General features: G+C 45.5%; 1 protein-coding gene across 1 annotated transcript in view; it reads right to left on the bottom strand.

The window, feature by feature from the left end:
- The window catches only part of ITIH5 (inter-alpha-trypsin inhibitor heavy chain 5), an 80,093-nt gene that overhangs the window by 55,551 nt on the left and 5,875 nt on the right, over window positions 1–18,667 (bottom strand). Inside the window, exons 2-3 of the mRNA XM_086715002.1 lie at window positions 15,282–15,326; window positions 321–484 (exon numbers count right to left, since the gene is read on the bottom strand). Coding sequence (XP_086571128.1) covers window positions 321–484; window positions 15,282–15,326 — 209 coding nt within the window. The remainder of the gene's footprint in view (window positions 1–320; window positions 485–15,281; window positions 15,327–18,667) is intronic.

The raw sequence follows: 18,667 nt of genomic DNA, 5'->3' as shown, positions 1-18,667 counted from the left end.
GGAAGGAGAGAAAGACAGAGGAATGGGGAAATGGAAGCAGGGAAGAAGACAGGAACAGAATGAAAAAAGGGATCATGGGAGGGAAGGGGGAAGAAAGGGTGGAAGGGAGAGAGAAAGGGGAGAATGAAGGTAGGGAAGGAGAGAGAGGAGGGAGTCAACCTGCTGAGCCGTATACATCTGCTGGGATAAATTCTCACGCCAGAAGGCTGTGGACCCCACATCCTGGCAGACTCACCCTGGCCGCTGCCACCCACCCACACACACACACACACACACACACACCCCTCCATCTCAGCGTCTCCGATCAGAGTATCGCTTACATAGTGAAGTTGGTGATGAATGCCGCAGCCGGAACCTTCATCTGAAACTCAATCTCCTGGTCCTCAGAAGCTCTATTCAGCATTCTACAGGAGACCGTGGTGAAGGCGTAACGGGAAATGATGGTGGACTTCACCGAGAATTCTGTCATTAAGGGCTTGGTTTTCTGTTGGAAGGGAAACACGCAGTGTTTTCAGTGCCGTGTGAAAGTGCGAGAAATACTCTCTAATTGAGGAGGCTGTGGCGTGTGATTCCCTTCTCCTTTCCTTGTCTTGTCCTGACTTTCCCACTCACAAAGTAACCGTGGTTGAACAACCAGTTGGTGACACGGAAGCACGCTTTTAACCTAACTTGAAGAAGTGAACACGGGGCACCTGGGTGGCTCAGTCGGTTAAGCGTCCGACTTCAGCTCAGGTCATGATCTCGCCGTTTGTGAGTTCGAGCCCCGCGTCGGGCTCTGGGCTGACAGCTCAGAGCCTGGATCCTGCTTTGGATTCTGTGTCTCCCTCTCCCTCTGCCCCTCCCCTGCTCACGCTCTGACTCTCTCTGTCTTTCAATAATAAATAAATGTTAAAAAAAAAAAAAAGAAGTGAACACAGTTAGGATTTCCAATTTAACAGAGAATATACATGGCTTAACTAGTCCAAAAAGTAGTGGAATTTCAGAAATGAAGTATATACTGTTATCCACTTTTAGATCACATTGACAGGATCATGAAGTGATGAAAACGTCAGAGGCTACCTAAAACAATTCTCATATTTTCAAGTTAAATTCAATATCCTGCTTTCCTCCTGAGACGACAATCACAGGACTGCAAAGTGGGAATCGATACCGAGCTCGAGAAAGTATTGGGGGAACGAGAACCCAGAAAAAGGAAAGTGTAGGCTAATTAAATTTGTCCCCAAAGTCTCTGATGAGAGTGCTCGCTACACGGAGATTGAAAAGCTGGTTAAACTTTTCGGTGTATTTCTAGCCTTCCCAGCAGCGCTCCATCTGACCACAGCTGGAGCTGAAGAGGTTAAGGAAACATGAATGGGGAAAGTTGGCTGGTGGCAGAGTGGTTCTCTAACTCCAAGAACTGGCTGAGCAACTCCCAGGCATGCTATGGACTCCGTGTTTGAGTCTCCCCCAACCACCCCCCACCCTGCAGATTCATGTGGTGAAGCCCTACCCCCCAATATGATGATACTTGGGGATGTGGCCTTTGGGTGTGATTTGGTTAGATGAGGTCACGAGGACCTTCACGATGGGGTTAGCCACGGGAGGGCCCGCTCTCACTCTCCACGCGTACACCAAGAAAAGACTGTGTGAATGAGAACGTGGCCACCTACGAGCGAGGAAGAGAGTCCTCCCCAGGAAATGAACCCTGACAGATACCGATCTTAGACTTTCCAGCCTCCAGAACAGCGAGAAAATAAATTTCTGTTGTTTAACACCAGTCTATGGTATTTTGTAATGGCAGCCCAAGCGGACCAAGACATCATCTCATGATAGGCTTGGACACACATGCGAAGCAGGCGTTTTTTATTCCCATTTCATACGTGAGAGGAAGTCAAGCCTGTGAGTCGACCCTCTGGCTCACCAGGCATTAATGGAAATGAGACTTGAACTCCACCCCGCCTGCTTCAGGCACCACCATGATGCGAGGCTGCCTCTCTGGATGGGTCTTTCTATCTCGGTGTGCTCAAACCCCAGCACGGTCCTCAGTGTGCAGCGGGCTGTCAATAAATGCTGAATGGAGCCAGGTTACTCTGCTAGGATCCTACTTTCCCCTACCGGCATCGTCCTGCCCAGTCGATGTGTACTTCAACCTTCCTCTGCTCTCTCGATTGCTTTCCAGCGCTGAGCTAGTTTTCAAAATAAATACAAGATGATGGCCTGCTGATATCCAAGCATATTGCCCCGTGAGAGACAAAGATAATCTTTAACCCCATTTCAAAAGAGTTTCACAGAGTGTTGTTCTGTTTAAACGTATTTAAAGGGCATGCCCTTCACAGCAAACCATCCAAAGCTGGAGAGGTATTCCATATGATATGTTAGAGAGGTAAGACTTTGCACTCTGAAACAAAGCACATTTGAGAACACCCACGAACACCCACAAGATGGGGTGCTGCATGGAACAGAGCCACACAGGGGCCCGGCCAGAATGGGTGACTACTGGGTGCAGAGGTCAAGGGGTTATTCGTCCTTGTGGCTGAACTTCGGGTCCTGGTGACATAAAAGGGTCAAAACAAACGGCACGAGGTGCAGGAAAGATGTTACGAGAGCGTGTAGCTGTCTTAGAAAAGCAGAAAAAGATAAACATATAGGTTCAGTGAAGTGATCATCGGGTAGAGAAAGAACTCTAAACATACTTGAAACATTCTTCCCCTGCAAGAGGAAAGGAAGGTCTCCGACCTGGTCTGAGAAGGAATGACGTCAAAGCAGGTGGTTCCCAAAGTGTGGTCCCAGAACTACCACCATTAGCATCGCCTGGAAACTGATTAAAAATGCAGAATCTCAAACCCCGTCCCACACTTGCGGAATCGGAAACACAGGGGACGGAGCCAGAAACCTGTATTTTGACAAGCCTTCCAAGTGGTCTGATGGTCGAGTCTGAAACCACTGATTTATTTATTTATTTTTTTTAACGTTTATTCATTTTTGGGACAGAGAGAGACACAGCACGAACGGGGGAGGGGCAGAGAGAGAGGGAGACACAGAATCGGAAGCAGGCTCCAGGCTCTGAGCCATCAGCCCAGAGCCTGACGCGGGGCTCGAACTCGTGGACCGCGAGATCGTGACCTGAGCTGAAGTCGGACGCTTAACCGACTGAGCCACCCAGGCGCCCCATGAAACCACTGTTTTAAATAGGAAGAAGTGGACCTCTTCATATATTTCCTTATCTATAAGAGGGCCTGAATAAGTCACTAAAATTACACTCGCCTCTGAGATCCAAGAATCTGAGGCAAAGCTAACTTGAGGAACAGGGACATGTGGGTGGCTCACTGGGTTAAGCGTCTGCCTGTGGCTCAGATCATGATGTCAGGGTTCGTAGGTTCCAGCCCCGCACTGGGCTCTCAGCTGTCGGCACACAGCCCACTTCAGATCCTCTGTCCCCTCTCTCTCTGCTTCTCCCCCACTGAGCTCTCTTTCAAAAATAAATAAACATTTTAAAAAATCTTGAAAAATAATGGTGATACTCAAAAAAAAAAAATAAAGTAAGGAATAAAACACTGGGTTTTAGGAAACCATTCCTGAACTTAGAAATACTTGATTGTAAATAGTCTTCATGAAAATTTAGTCTCTTGGGGCACCTGGGTGGCTCAGGCAGTTGAGCGTCCCACTTTGGCTTAGGTTGTGATCTCACAGTCCATGAGTTCGAGCCCCGTGTCGGGCTCTGTGCTGACACCCCAGAGTCTGGAGCCTGCTTGGGATTCTGTGTCTCCCTCTCTCTCTGCCCCTTCCCCACTCATGCTCTGTCTCTGTCTCTCAAAAATGAATAAGGTTAAACAAAACAATTTTTTTTAAAAACAAAAAATTTAGTCTCTTTAGGACACTATTGCTCTCTCCTCAAGTGATTTGGATTAAAAAGAGATTCTAGGGGGGCGCCTGGGTGGCGCAGTCGGTTAAGCGTCCGACTTCAGCCAGGTCACGATCTCGCAGTCCGTGAGTTCGAGCCCCGTGTCGGGCTCTGGGCTGATGGCTCAGAGCCTGGAGCCTGTTTCGGATTCTGTGTCTCCCTCTCTCTCTGCCCCTCCCCCGTTCATGCTCTGTCTCTCTCTGTCCCAAAAATAAATAAAAACGTTGAAAAAAAAAATTAAAAAAAAAATAAAAAGAGATTCTAGGGGCGCCTGGGTGGCGCAGTCGGTTAAGCGTCCGACTTCAGCCAGGTCACGATCTCGCGGTCCGTGAGTTCGAGCCCCGCGTCGGGCTCTGGGCTGATGGCTCGGAGCCTGGAGCCTGTTTCCGATTCTGTGTCTCCCTCTCTCTCTGCCCCTCCCCCGTTCATGCTCTGTCTCTCTCTGTCCCAAAAATAAATAAACGTTGAAAAAAAAAGTAAAAAAAAAAAAAAAGAGAGATTCTAGATGTGGTTTAACCAAATGCTTCTGTTAACATGTACCATGTTTCAGTAAAGACAATGTGAATTAGGCTGGGGAAGGTATTAATGACGATGAACCTAAGAGCACAATAACCTGCTGGGTTTTCTCCTAATGAAAATTTGTATCTTCTCCTCTTTCCAAAATGGAATTTGTCTTATCCAAGATAAATTAAACCGTAAATTGAGAAGCAGTGTCTTACTTTGATTTAGGTTTCCCTGGAAATAGGTTTTCTTCCTAAATAGTCCATGTTTCAACATATTCTTTGATCTCCAATATCCTCATATTCTCATACAAGTGAATTTGTGAAGAGTCTAAAATCCCACTGCACACAGCTCTAATTTCTATAGATGCACTGGATAAAGGAACCAATGTTAAAAAAAATCCTGTGAACTCAGAAAATTCTAGCTCTCATTCTCCACTTTATTTGAAATGTAAACTAGGGGTGCCTGTGTGGCTCAGTCGGTTGAGCGTCCCCCTCCTGGTTTCAGCTCAGGTCATGATCTCACGGTTCATGGGTTCAAGCCCCACACTGGGCTCTGCACTGATGGCACAGAGGCTGCTTGAGATTCTCTCTCTCTCTCTCTCTCTCTCTCTGGCCCTCCCCCACTCTATCTCTCTCTCCCTCAAATAAATAAAAACTTTTTAAAAAAGTTGACAAAAAATTTCAACATTAAAAAAATGTAAACTAGTTTTTAAAAAAGTATCAAGTAACATCTGTACATGGTAAAAACTTCAAATTACACAGAAAATAAAAGGAAACACAATGGTCTCCCTCCCACCCTGGATCTACAGTTCTGTTCCCCAGAAGCAATATGTAGATTAACAGTTTCTTGGTGTATCCTTCCATAAATACATGCTGTATTGATTTGCTTTAATTTCACTTAATGATACAGTGTATTCATCTTTCTGTATCTGTGCATGTTCCAATTATCTAATGCTGCACATCCGACCACTCTAAAACTTAGTGGTTTAATAGCAACCATGGCATTTTCTCCTGTGGTTTCTGTGGTCAGGAATTCTAGAAAGGCTTGGCCGGTGGGGGCGGGGGCAGTCAGAAGGTGGCTGGGGCCGAAACAATGGGCCCCTGAAGCAGCTCGGGACCGAATGGCATCTGTCTCATGTCGTCCCAGGGCCCCTCTATGCGATCCTTCCACATGATCAAGTTCAGACTACCTCACACGTCAGTCAGGCTGATGGCATGGTAGCTAGAGGCTTCATGAGTGTGCATTTCCCAACATCAAGGTGGAAGCGACATCCCCTCCTTCGCTCTCACCCTGAAACTCACGTGGCATCGTTTCCACCATACTCTACTGGGCAAAGGAGTCACAAAGGTATGTTCTTTTTGTTTTGTTTTTTTTTTCAACGTTTATTTATTTTCGGGACAGAGAGAGACAGAGCATGAACGGGGGAGGGGCAGAGAGAGAGGGAGACACAGAATCGGAAACAGGCTCCAGGCTCTGACCCATCAGCCCAGAGCCCGAAGCGGGGCTCGAACTCACGGACCGCAAGATCGTGACCTGGCTGAAGTCGGACGCTTAACCGACTGCGCCACCCAGGTGCCCCGGTATGTTCTATTTGAAAGGGAGAGAGCCCAGACCCAATCTCAATGGGAGGAGTGGAGTCTCAAAGTGCCACTATCTTTGAAAAATGCAATCTGCCACCGTCCAGAACGATCACCCTCATTCTTTTAACAGTTGCACAGTATTTTCTTTTTTACAGATGCACTATATTTTATTTTATTCTTAAATTTATTTGAGAGAGAGACAGTACACACATGAGTGAGGGAGGGACAGAGAGAGAGAATCCCAAGCAGGCTCCACACTGTCAGCACAGAGCCTGATGCGGGGCTCAATCTCACGAATCATGAGATCACAACCTGAGCCAAAATCAAGGGTTGAACGCTTAACTGACTGAGCCACTCAGGCACCCCGAGATGCACTACATTTTAATTAACCAGCCCCTATTTTATCCACCAACCCTTTATAATTATTTTTCATGATTGTTTGAAATGCTCATGCTCTGATTCATCAATACCAGGGGTCAACAAACTATGGCAGGCAGGCAGGCCACAGGGGTTTTGTACATAAAGTCTTATTTGAACATAAATTCTTTTACATCCATTCATCTGCATACCGTCTGGAGTTATTTTCATGCTACAGTGTAGAGCAGTTACGCAGTCACATATCTGTGACACGCTACAGCCTTACTTACAAAGCCTGAAGTACCTCTTACCTACTCCTTTAAGTAAAAGTTTGCTGATGCCTGGTCTGCACTATTTAAAAAAAATTGCTTAACATTTATTTATTTTTGAGAAGAGAAAGACAGAGCATGAGCGGGGGAGGAGAGAGAAAGAGGGAGACACAGAATCTGAAACAGGCTCCAGGCTCTGAGCCGTCAGCACAGAGCCCGACGTGGGGCTCGAACTCACAGACTGCGAGATCATGACCTGAGCCGAAGTCGGATGCTTAACCAAATGAGCCACCCAGGCGCCCCTGGTCTGCACTATTTAAAACAGGTAAAGCCCTGATATCAGTCATTTACATACCTTTACTGATTGGTGTGTTTTAGGAAGAAATCTTAAATTATACAGACCACACTTTTACCTGACTTGCACAATCTTTTAAAATTTTTCATGTAGGTGACAACATTTAAAAATTAGGGGCGCCTGGGTGGCTCAGTGGGTTGAGCGTCCAACTTTGGCTCAGGTCATGATCTTGCTGTTCCTGAGTTCAAGCCCCCTGTCGGACTCTGTGCTGACAGCTCAGAGCCTGGAGCCTGCTTCAGGTTCCGTGTCTCCCTCTCTCTCCCTGCCCCTCCCCTGCTCATGCTCTGTCTCTCTCTCTCAAAAATGAATAAACTTAAAAAAAAAAATTTTTAAACTGGAAAGTTCACATAAAAATCCAGAACTCTCACATCTCTTGGAACAGATGCTGGGGCAACTCTGGATGTACATTCCCCCATGACCGTGACTAACAGTGGCTGTGGCTTTAGATCAGACCCAAATCCCATAGTCCCGGCTCCCCACGCCTACTGACTCACGGACACTGGCCCTGAGTAGCCACGTTCGCTGTGTTTTTACTAGAAGTGTTCTTATTCCAAGCCTGTTTTGCTCGCTAGTCTCCTCTGTTCTACTAGATTAAAAATGGCCACAACTTGTACACCTATGTTGAGAGCACCATTTTTCACAACAGCCAACGTGTGGAAGTTACCCAAGTGTGCACTGGCCGACGGAGAGAGAAACAAAATGTGCTTTACGCACACGATGGTGTATTACTCAAAAAAAAGGGAAGGAAATCCTGCCATACGCTACAACACGGATTAATTTTGACAGCACTATGCTAAGTGAAATAAATCAGCCACAGAAGGACGAATCTTGTGTGGTTCGCTTGTATGAATTACGTGCAGCCACCAAAGTCACCGAGACAGAAAGGAGGAAGGCAGTTTCCAGGGGCTGGGAGGAGGGGGAACGGGGAGTTTTATGCGAGGGTACAGAGTTTCGGTTCTGCAAAATGAAAAGAGTTCTGAAAATGGACGGTGGAGCTGTATGATGCGTGAATATACTTCATACCGCCGCACCGTCCACTTTATAACGGTTTAGAAGTTAAATTTTACGTGATGTGTATTTTAATACAGTAACAACAAAATGTTAAAGATTTCCTGATGGCCCAAATTCTTGGCTTTTCTTGCCATGGAGAGGTGCGTTTTAATTCATTTATCTTTTGATTCTGGGTCTTAGTGGCTTGTTTCACTTACAGAACACACACCAGAAGCGATGTTCTGGGACTCTGAGGCCAGGCCACAGAGAAGCCTCGCCGCTTGGATGCAGGCGTTCCAGAACTCTCCTCGAGGCCCTGAGTCACCAGGTCGGACGGAGCCCGTCACGCCGGAAAGGCCGGGCGTGACCACTGCAGGCGACAGGAGCAGCCAAGGCCAACTGCTGCCCAGGGGCACAGAGGCCGAGGACATAAACCTTCCGGCTCGGCCCACCTGCCAGCTGAGCGGCCGCCATTGACATCGCGCGGCCAACACAATCATCAGGCTGAGCTCTACCTCAGTCCCTGCCCCACAAACAGTACGACAGAGTGATTGCTGCTTTAAGCCACTGGGTTTGTGGAAGATCTTTACGCAGCAATAGAAGCTGAGCACCTGATCACTACGCATTTTTTTTGTTTTCTTTTGTGAACTTGTGCCTATTAGAAACACCCCTGAGATGGGGCGCCTGGGTGGCGCAGTCGGTTAAGCGTCCGACTTCAGCCAGGTCACGATCTCGCGGTCCGTGAGTTCGAGCCCCGCGTCGGGCTCTGGGCTGATGGGTCAGAGCCTGGAGCCTGTTTCCGATTCTGTGTCTCCCTCTCTCTCTGCCCCTCCCCCGTTCATGCTCTGTCTCTCTCTGTCCCAAAAATAAATAAACGTTGAAAAAAAAAATTAAAAAAAAAAAAAAAAAAAGAAACACCCCTGAGGGGCACCTGGGTGGCTCAGTTGGTTGGGCGACTGACTTCAGCTCGGGTATGATCTCACAGTTTGTGGGTTCGAGCCCCACGTCAGGCTCTGTGCTGACAGCTCAGAGCCTGGAGCCTATTTCAGATTCTGTGTCTCCCCCTCTCTCTGCCCCTCCTCTCCTCACGCTCTGTGTCTCTCTGTCTCTCAATAATAAATAAACATTAAAAAATTAAAAAAAAAAAAAAAAAAAGAAACACCCCTGAAACCCTACTGGAGAAAGTCACCGTATAAATTATAAACACAAAATATAAAGAGTAAGAGTCCAGCCCCCTCGCCTGACCAACGTAGGCCAAAACAGGTTCCTTGCCTCGAGTCACACGGGGAGGAGGCCATCAATCCAGCGCGGGAGCCGGGAGCCCCTGGCTTCCGATCCCGCCTCTTTCGCGAAAGGACCTAGAGGAGCCTGGCCATTCGGGGCTTTCCGCAGCCACCACCCTCAGATGGCCACTGCAACCCAGCACTCCAGACACGTACTAAATACCAGTTTTTGCGGCTGATTCAAAAGTGACCTGGGAACCTCCCCTCACCGTCCGTTACGGGGTAAACACTTGAGACGGAACATTGAGTCGAATCCGTTCTGCACTGCTTTCACATCCCGGCATTTTCCAAACGTTAGCAACCCGCCGCTTAACTCTTGCACGTCAAAGTAGAGTCGTAGTTGGGAAAAGAACTTAGGAAGTGTGCAGCTTAGGGAAACAAAGGTTACAGATGAGCTGCGGGCCTTTCCGCGTGAAGTCCGGCTCCTCCGCGGACAATCCTTGCCCAGCACTGTTCTGAAAAGAATTTAAAATTTTCTTCACTTGGTACACCGGAGACTATTTGTCATGCTGATCTGTCCTTATTCGTAGTGTCAATTATCATTTCATGAAACTGAAAATGTGACATTGGAAGACACCTCACAAAACACAAAGCCTAACTATTATGGTATTTCTGTTTTGCCTCAAATTAAGATTATGGATGTGGTAGAAATTTTCCACAATATTACATCAGAAATAGGAGGCATAGTTTACGGGCCCAAGAGACAGATTGAGAAAAGTTTCAAGAAGCTATTTTAGTTTTACTGCTTCTGCCCAGTTACTACTTTCCCACAGAGGCCCCCACTGTTACGCCTCGTGGCCCTTGCCCCACCGGACAGCACCCTCCGTCTACAACGTACGGGAACCTGTTATGTGCAGGCCTACCCCCGCCCCCAGGCTGCTCACGCCTTCCCCTGTCCCAACTAGACAGGACACACGTGCAGAACAGGAACCGTGACTTCGTCCTCGTGCTTGAGTTTTCTTCCCCACAGCTCTCAGCATAAAGTAAAACTCAAAAACATTTGTGAAACTGAATTTTTGAATCTTGACAATTAAAGAAAAATATATATTCCCTCCCCCCCGCAAAAAAAAGAAATGGTAACTAACTAGAATTTGTTAATCACTACCATAGATTAAATTCCATGAAGGACTGAGAAGGTCTATTACACACGGTTCCTTCTCTCAGGGCACTTATGATCCCATTGGGAAGAGAGTGCAAAAAACATAAAGAAACATAGGGAGATACGTAGAGACATACATTTCACTCATTGGCTGGAAGACCTGCCAGAGTTCAGAAGAAAGAACAATCAGTGAGATCTGTAAAAGTAAGAAAAGGTTTTATTTTTTTTTTTTAATTATTTTTTTTTCAACGTTTATTTATTTTTGGGACAGAGAGAGACAGCATGAACGGGCGAGGGGCAGAGAGAGAGGGAGACACAGAATTGGAAACAGGCTCCAGGCTCCGAGCCATCAGCCCAGAGCCCGACGCGGGGCTCGAACTCACGGACCGCGAGATCGTGACCTGGCTGAAGTCGGACGCTTAACCGACTGCGCCACCCAGGCGCCCCAAGAAAAGGTTTTAAAATAGACGTAGAGTTGGTATGTGGTGACAGAGAACAAAAGGAACATTCTGAAAACACAAAAGACACGGAAGCAGGAATGAACCTTAGCTCGTTCCTGGAACAAAGAACAGAGCGGTTTAATTAGCAAGGGGGGCACAGTGTGAGGAGAATCCTGGACGGTCAGGAAACAAGAGCCCAAGGCCAAGCACGGAACTCGGAACGGCAGAGCTTCATGAAAATGTGTCCGGAAAGGAAGGATGGGAAACCGTTGCTTCAGTTCTTCCCAGTGCCCGGTTCCTAAAAATCCAACGTGTTTTCCATATTGATATTTAACTCATTATTTTATCTGGGGACGTCAACTGGAAAACAGGAGGCAAAATCCAAGTCTTCCTGTGACAAAACAGCTTCCCTATTTTTCTTACAAAGGCTAAACTACTGGAAAAGCAGTTTGAGGCAGGGAGGGTCTTAATGAGCTGCTCGAGGGACCAAAGTCTTGTGTGTGACTCATGTGAGCCACTTAAAATCAAGCCACCCAGAGGATGTCCTGAATTACCCAAGATGCCATCTGGAAATGTAACGGTGCAGTGTTTGTGACGGCATCTTCCAGCACCAGGACTCTTCCCAGATTAACCTTTTGTTGTTTTATTCTGGTCTAACGGTTCTCCAGTGACCGTTAGGAGAAACGATTCTGGAGATGGCAGACAACCTCAGAAGTCATGCAACTCGGCCCCCCCTCACTTTGTAAAGGAGAAGGCTGGTGCTGGGCAGCTGGCCGACTCTGGGTCCACAGATCGGTACTGACCCTTCACGTCTCTCCTTTCTAGGAGACAGACACACACCTAACTAACCCTTAGTGACGTTAACAACCCCCAGGACCATGCTCCCTGTGCACGGACTGTATTTTCTATCTTCCTGATGCTCTGGCATTTGGGACCTTGCTCCTGGAGAGAAAGTCCCTCCCAGGGCAAGCTAATTCCTGGAGACAGCAAACTCCCCTTGTGTGAGCCTACCTTCGATACACGAGCAGCCAGCCCAGAGCCCGCACCCAGCCACCTCCTTCATCAGGCTTTCGCACGCCAAGCCGATATTGCCCTTTCCCCAGGTCACCCCAGGGCCAGGTACCAGACAGCTAGAGACCATCACGGGGCCTCCCGTTCCTAGGGATCTGGGAGCATAAACTCCTTCCTTCGTGGTGACCACTTCCAGGTCTCCGCGTCCTCTCACCACATCTGCTTAAAACAAACCCCAACTACAAATCTGAAGATGCCAAGCCACGGTCCTGCCCCTGGGAGGTTAAATGATGGCAGTGTCTGTTAGGGGCCACGGATCTGCGGGCACAAAGATACCCCTGCTTCTTAAAACATCATTTTTCTCTGCGTACGTGTTGCCAGAGGGAGTCATAAAAAGGGTATCTAATTAATTCAGAAGAAAATCAAGCAAATCCTTGTGATTCAGGAGCTGGCAGTGATGGGAAAACAGCAGCTGTTGCCACCCACACTCCATTCATTGGTCAGGGAACATTCACAGACCTTCAGATTAGTGTGGTATGGCTAGAGCATAAAATAGAAGACGCATGGGGTAAACTGAGGCTAAAGAGGCAGGCCACAGCCAGATCACACAGGGCCTTACATGTCTTTGGAGTTTATCCTATAGACAATGTGGAGTCACCAAACACATCTGCAAAAGAGAGTGAGGGATCAAGTCGGCCGCTGGAAAGATCATTCTGGGACCAGCTGGAGGTATAAACAAAGTTCATTTTAAACAGGCATGACGCATGTGAAATTAAGACTTTTAAAATTCTTAAGAGATTTTTAAGAAAATCCAAGTGATTACATAAATATTCTAAGTTTAAGGGTCAAGAAAATCTTGGAAACCAAGGATGAAAACTCAGCTATTTTAAAAAAAGATAAACTTAGTTTTTACTAACAGACTGAAAACTTTTGTACGGAAAGCACAGCATAAACAAAGTTAATCGACAAACGACGCATTTAGGGGGGAATTCTTCCAATTCAGAAGACAGAGTAGCTCTGGCATAGAAAGATCTCCATCATACCAACGACTAGGGGATAAAAAACACAACAGAAAGAGGTACAAGACACACACACCCCCACTTCACAAAAGAACCACTCTAAATGGCCAATAAATGTACAGAAAAAAGTCTACATTCACAAGTAGTCACGCAAATGCTAAAGGAACAATGAGACAAACAGCGTATATCTAAGAGACTGACAAGTCAAAAAGTAACACACATCTGCTGGCAGAAATGTGTGTGCTGATCGATGCAGATAGAAATGCAATTCATACAGACAGTACTAAGGGCACGAGTATTCGAAAGCAGTCCAGCGACATCCACCCATATGTAAAATGCCCATGCACTTTGATCCAACAATCCTCCTATTGAAAATCTAGCCATAGAATAAAAAGCACCCACATAACAGAATAAAGAAAAAGTTTTTTACAGCATTTTTTCCAAGGACAAAAAACTGGAGAGAAATCTAAAGCTCATCCATAGCAGAATGCTTCGTAAGTTACGGTGTGCCCACGACATGGAATATTTTTCACCATCGAAAAGAATGGATACGGTTAGGCCAAGCGAAATACTGTGGATTGAGAAGAGTAAGAAATGGAAAAAAAGAGACGTAGTTGAGAAGGCGGGGTGCTGTGTTCGGTAAGAGCACACACAGATGCCAGACATGGGCCTCAAATCCCGGCTCTGCCCCACCTCCCCAAATGCGTGGGTCTTGGGTGAGTTACTCAGTCCCTCTGAGTCTCTGCTTCGTCATCTGTAATGTCTCAAAGAACGGGACAAGAGCGACTGAGTTATGACACGTGGAGGCACACTTAGTCCTCGGTCACCATTAGCCATCATCATATGATCCCACTGTTTGAAAGCAATGATCAGAAATCTCCTATCTGCAAATGTCTATGTTTCCCCCATCTTCTCTGGCGCGTTCTTTTTCTCAGTGGCACCTGTCATCTTCTCCATTGCTCATACACTTGTCATTTATTTATTCACTTTGTCTTTTTTTTGTCTATCTCTACCCCACCTTAGAATTCAAGCTCTGTGAAAGACAGGGGCCTCTGTCTGTCTTGTTCATTGCTGTATTCCCAGTGTCTACAGTGGTGCAGGGTAGACAGTAAGCATTCAAAAAAACGCTTACCCTCTTAGTTGGAATGAACGTATGCATGGATGTGTGCATGAATGAATGAATATGTGTACAGGTCTCGCTAGGAGACTATTTTCCATGAGCCTTTGCTATTTCTGCACATTTTTCAATTAGGGGCACTAGCTACCTTTGTTTTGAACCGTCTTTTCAAGGATGTTTGGACAGTGAACAGATTTGGAAGAGGGAGTTGGTATCTCCCCCAGAGCAAAGGGGAAGCTGGATTAAGATCTAGAACAATAAAGAGAACGTGCCCCTCGAGGGACAAAGATCAGGCAGGTTTAGTCCTCATAAGAGAGTCCGGTTCCCCAAGCGCAGAGTTCCTCCCATGTGTAGGTGTCGTCAGGCCCTCTCCGTGTGACCATATGGGAACTGCGCCCGGGAACGGTACAGACTCTGACTGTCACAACACCGCTACTCTGTGAGCAACGATCACCCTCTGTCTCTGACCCAGGAGTCTCCTGTACTCTGCCGGCATCCATGCAATGGCACCAAACTAACTCCTTGGCTTGTAAACCGGGGAAAATCCAGACTCCTCACAATTCTGGATAAACAATGTTTATGTTCATCGTCTATCTGTCTATAATCACGCGAACATGGAGACAAACATGAAAGAATGACTACGAGATTAATAAACTTGGGAGGATCAGGAGAAGGAAGGGGGAGGAAGCCAAGCAAAGAATAACAAGAACACAACACCCCAGTCCGGCAAAGATGGGAATGATTGTGACGGTGGTCGTGCTAAAGCTAGAACTGACTCACACAGCACCAAAGTGTAGAGAGGCCCTGGATAGATGCCTACCCACTGAGGACCTGTTGCAGAATCCACATCCCAGAGCCGGGAGGTGTGTCCCCACATCCCAATATGGCCCTGCACCCGCAGTGGTAAGGAAGAACCGAGTCTGGGTTAAGTAAGCTCTTAGGGTTCCTGATCACGTGCCCAAATTCCAACCTGAGAGCCCCAACATGCGCCGAGAGCCGTGCTCAGCTGCATCACAGGAAGCTGCCACCTACAAATGTGACTTCTTGGCTTTAGTTGTTTACTTCACAACAAAGCCTTTATTTCTTGTGTAAGAAAGCCATTAAATGTGTAGGTTAATTTAAGTTTTGTTTCTTTTTTTTAAAGGCTCTGAAACCCCAAACTTTGTCCTCAGAGCCCTACTGAAATAATCAGGTCTCTTTCCGGAAAGAAAAGTTCACTTGCAGAAAGGCTTGTAAAAGCTACGCTGTTTCATGTCAGGATTCTTCTACATGCAACTTTACAAGCTTTGGAAAAGCTGCCAGCAGAGCCAGGGCCTGGTTCAAAACACGCAGAACAGGAGGGGACGGACATCGAAGATGCACCATGAGTATACGTACCAGCCTCTGCAACAGTCTGACCTGCCTCGGTCCCGTGAATCCAACCTGTAAGAAGAAAAAAGCCATGAAATAGGCTTGTGAGGCCATTCTGAAATGAATTACCTGAGGGGGGTTAAAACCGATCCAAACCTACAGAAGGGATTACGCATCCTGAAAAGCAGACTGAAAATTAATTAATTACTCACCCTGAAATTAAGATTGGACCCTTAATTAAGTCACTGCCAGGCCAGAACTAGAATTCATCCCCCAGAGTCCTGGTTGACTGCTTGACCCATGATGTCACTACCTCCTCACCTGAGAGTTCTTCTATCTGTTACAACAATAAGTATGAAATGATAAAAAGAAAGAATTCATCAGAATGTCTGTGCTCTGTTTCACAGTATTCCTGGCTTGAAAATAAAGCTCTTTTTGTCTATTACAATGAGTAAATGTATTCAGTTCTACTCTGATGGGCTCAATTATTCAACTCAAAACTTGAGGAAACTCTGCAAGCAAAACCGAATTTACCTTGAATTTTCTTACTGTATTTTTTCTGGCTTAACCATACTTTCTCACATGTGGAAGAGGGGCATGAGAAGGTGATAAAATCCTCATTAAAAATTGTATTAATTAATCAGCCACTCTGGACTAATTTAAAAGTCTTATTAGCTGCTTGTGGAACATCATTCATAGCAAATCACTGCTTAAATAAAGTGTTAATGACAACTGCTGTGAGTAATAAATCATCCTTTCTAGAGGACAGTTTGATAATGTAGATCAAAAGCCTGAAAACTATGCCTAGACTTCATGAGTATCTTTTTTTTAACAGCTCTACAATGTGTAATTTACAAATATAACTCATTCACTTAAAGTGCACGGTTTAGGTTTTTTTTTTTTTTAGTATATTCAGAGTTGTACATCCATCACCACCATCAATTTAGAACATTTTTATTATGTCAAAAAGAAACCCCGCACCCCTTAGCTGTCACCTCCCAACCACTAATCTGCTTGGTCCCTGTGGGCTTGCCCATTCTGGACGTTTCACAGGAATGGACTCATACGATACACAGTCTTTTATGACTGGCTTTTTTCACTTAGCGTCATCTTTTCAAGGTCATCCCTGTTTTCTTTTAATTGTTTTAATGTTTTATTTATTTTTGAAAGAGAGAGAGGGAGAGACACACAGAGTACAAGTCGGGGAGGGGCAGACAGGGAGACACAGAATCCAAAGCAGGCTCCAGGCTCTGAGCTGTCAACACAGAGCCCGACATGGGCTCGAACTCACGAGAGATCATGACCTGAGTCGAAGTTGGACGCCCAATCGACTAAGCCACCCAGGTGCCCCGAGGCCATCCCTGTTGTAGCATTTATTAGTACTTTATTCCTTTTTGTGTCCAGATAATATTCCTTTGTATGGATAGACCACATTTTGAGTATCTGTTCGCCAGGTGATAGACATTCAGGTTATTTCCACTTTTTGGCTATTGTGAATAATGCTAAATTTACATAAACATTCACACGCAAGTCTTTGTGTTGGACATAGATAGCCAGGAGGGGAGTGCCTGGGCCATAGGGTAAATTTAAGTTTGACTTTTTAAGAAATTGCCAAACTGTTTTCCAAAGTGTCTGCAACATTTTTACATTCACACCAGTAGGCATGTTTTTTGATTTAGAAACCCTACTTAACAGAAAAGTCCCATGAGAGAAAACAAATAACAGAAAAAAAATAAGAAAATTGTTTGCAACTTTTAAAACAATTGCTAATAATTAGAAATAGCCTAAAATAGTCTTAAAAAGAGGTCTGGTTAAGTATATTATGATACACAGATCAATTAGAATACAGCTACAGAAAATAATGATGTGTATCCATACATCAATAAATGTTCATTTTACTGAATCTTTATCTGCAGAAGTACTGCATTTCCTCGGTCCCTGTGGGGAGACAGGACCATGTGACGAGCTATTGCCAAGAAGTTATGAATGTAAGTAACATTTGTCACTTCTGGGTTAAGTGATTTAATTACAGTGGACCATCCTACAGAACTGCTTTTTCTTTCTGGCACAGTGAACAGCAGTGTTGGAAATGGTAGTGGCTCCATCGAGCCCAAGTTCCCAGTGGCTCCCACCAACCCAGGACAGACGAGCTGTACAAGCAAGGAATAAATGTTTGGTATCTAAGACACTGAGATTTTTAAGACATCGTCACCACAGAGTGACCTAGCCTATCCTGATTAATAAATCCATGATGCGTTTTAAGTGATTAAATCTGGTAACAAAACATCACATCTAACATGATCTCGTGTGTAAGTCATGTGTTTGTATGTGTAGAATGTATACTGAAATGTAATGGCTGTTACCTGTGGGTGGCTGAACTCTTTTTCTTTATACTTCCCCGTATTATCTCTCATTTTGACAAATTCACGTTTTACTTCCGAAACAGGAAAAAAAAAAAAAAGCAATAAAGATATTTCCATTTAGGAAACTAAAGTCATAACAGTAACTGTTTTAATCCCTATCCTCTCCTGATCACCCCTGAAAAAAACAAAAATATATACATGTATATATATATATATATATGCTATATATGCTATTATAAATTATCATTATAAGCCATTATAGAGCCTCCTACTCTACAGAGCATGGAACAGAAGAAATACCACAGGATTTAGGTTGACACCCACCACCCTGACTCCAAATGAGAACCAAAGAATTAGTAGGATGATACTGATTTCTCTTTCTACAATGAGGGGTGATGTCTGAGCCACTCTCCAAGGGAAGCTTTCTGGGCAAGGTCTCCACCAGTTCTGCAGGTTCATCTCAGGTCTTTCCCTTCCTCAAACTGTGGAATAGGCTGGGGACCGCTTAACATAGCACCGGTCAGAGGGAAAGCCCAGCCCCTCCCAGGTATTATGATCTGTGATTGATCTAAAGTATTTTCTTTGAAGTTCCCTCCTTTGTAAAATAAGTTCTCCAAGAAAATAAACAAGCTTTAAGGAGAACAAGAGAGGTTGGTTTTTCATTTTTGAGATGACTATCTTATGTCTCAGGGGATCGCTATGGAAACACTTCAGTCCAAGTTTAAACGAGATTGAACCAGAATCAAAACTTCCCGGTACACAGACTCCTGGTGCCAACTAGGATCGGCTCTGGAAATCACACCAATGTCATCAGCATTGTTTTTACCTAGGGATTCCTGATCCCTCTTATTGTTCAAGTGCTTCCCTGGGAGTGGGGTTCAAGAACAGATATGTAACTGACTCCAGCTCACTGTCAAGGGCTGCCACGAACAGTAATCTCAAGAGCTTGGGGCTCCAAATCATAGACATGCCAGAGAGCTCCAAAAAGATTCTTTGCTCCTACGGAGCTGAGCTTCCTTCTCAAGCATCAGAACAGAAGATTTCCAGGCC

Source organism: Puma concolor, chromosome B4 (assembly GCF_028749965.1).
Source record: "Puma concolor isolate L17-30 chromosome B4, mPumCon1.1.hap2, whole genome shotgun sequence".
Taxonomy (NCBI): domain Eukaryota; kingdom Metazoa; phylum Chordata; class Mammalia; order Carnivora; family Felidae; genus Puma; species Puma concolor.
The sequence above is the reverse complement of the archived record's forward strand: the minus strand, read 5'-3'. Positions and strand labels throughout refer to the sequence as shown.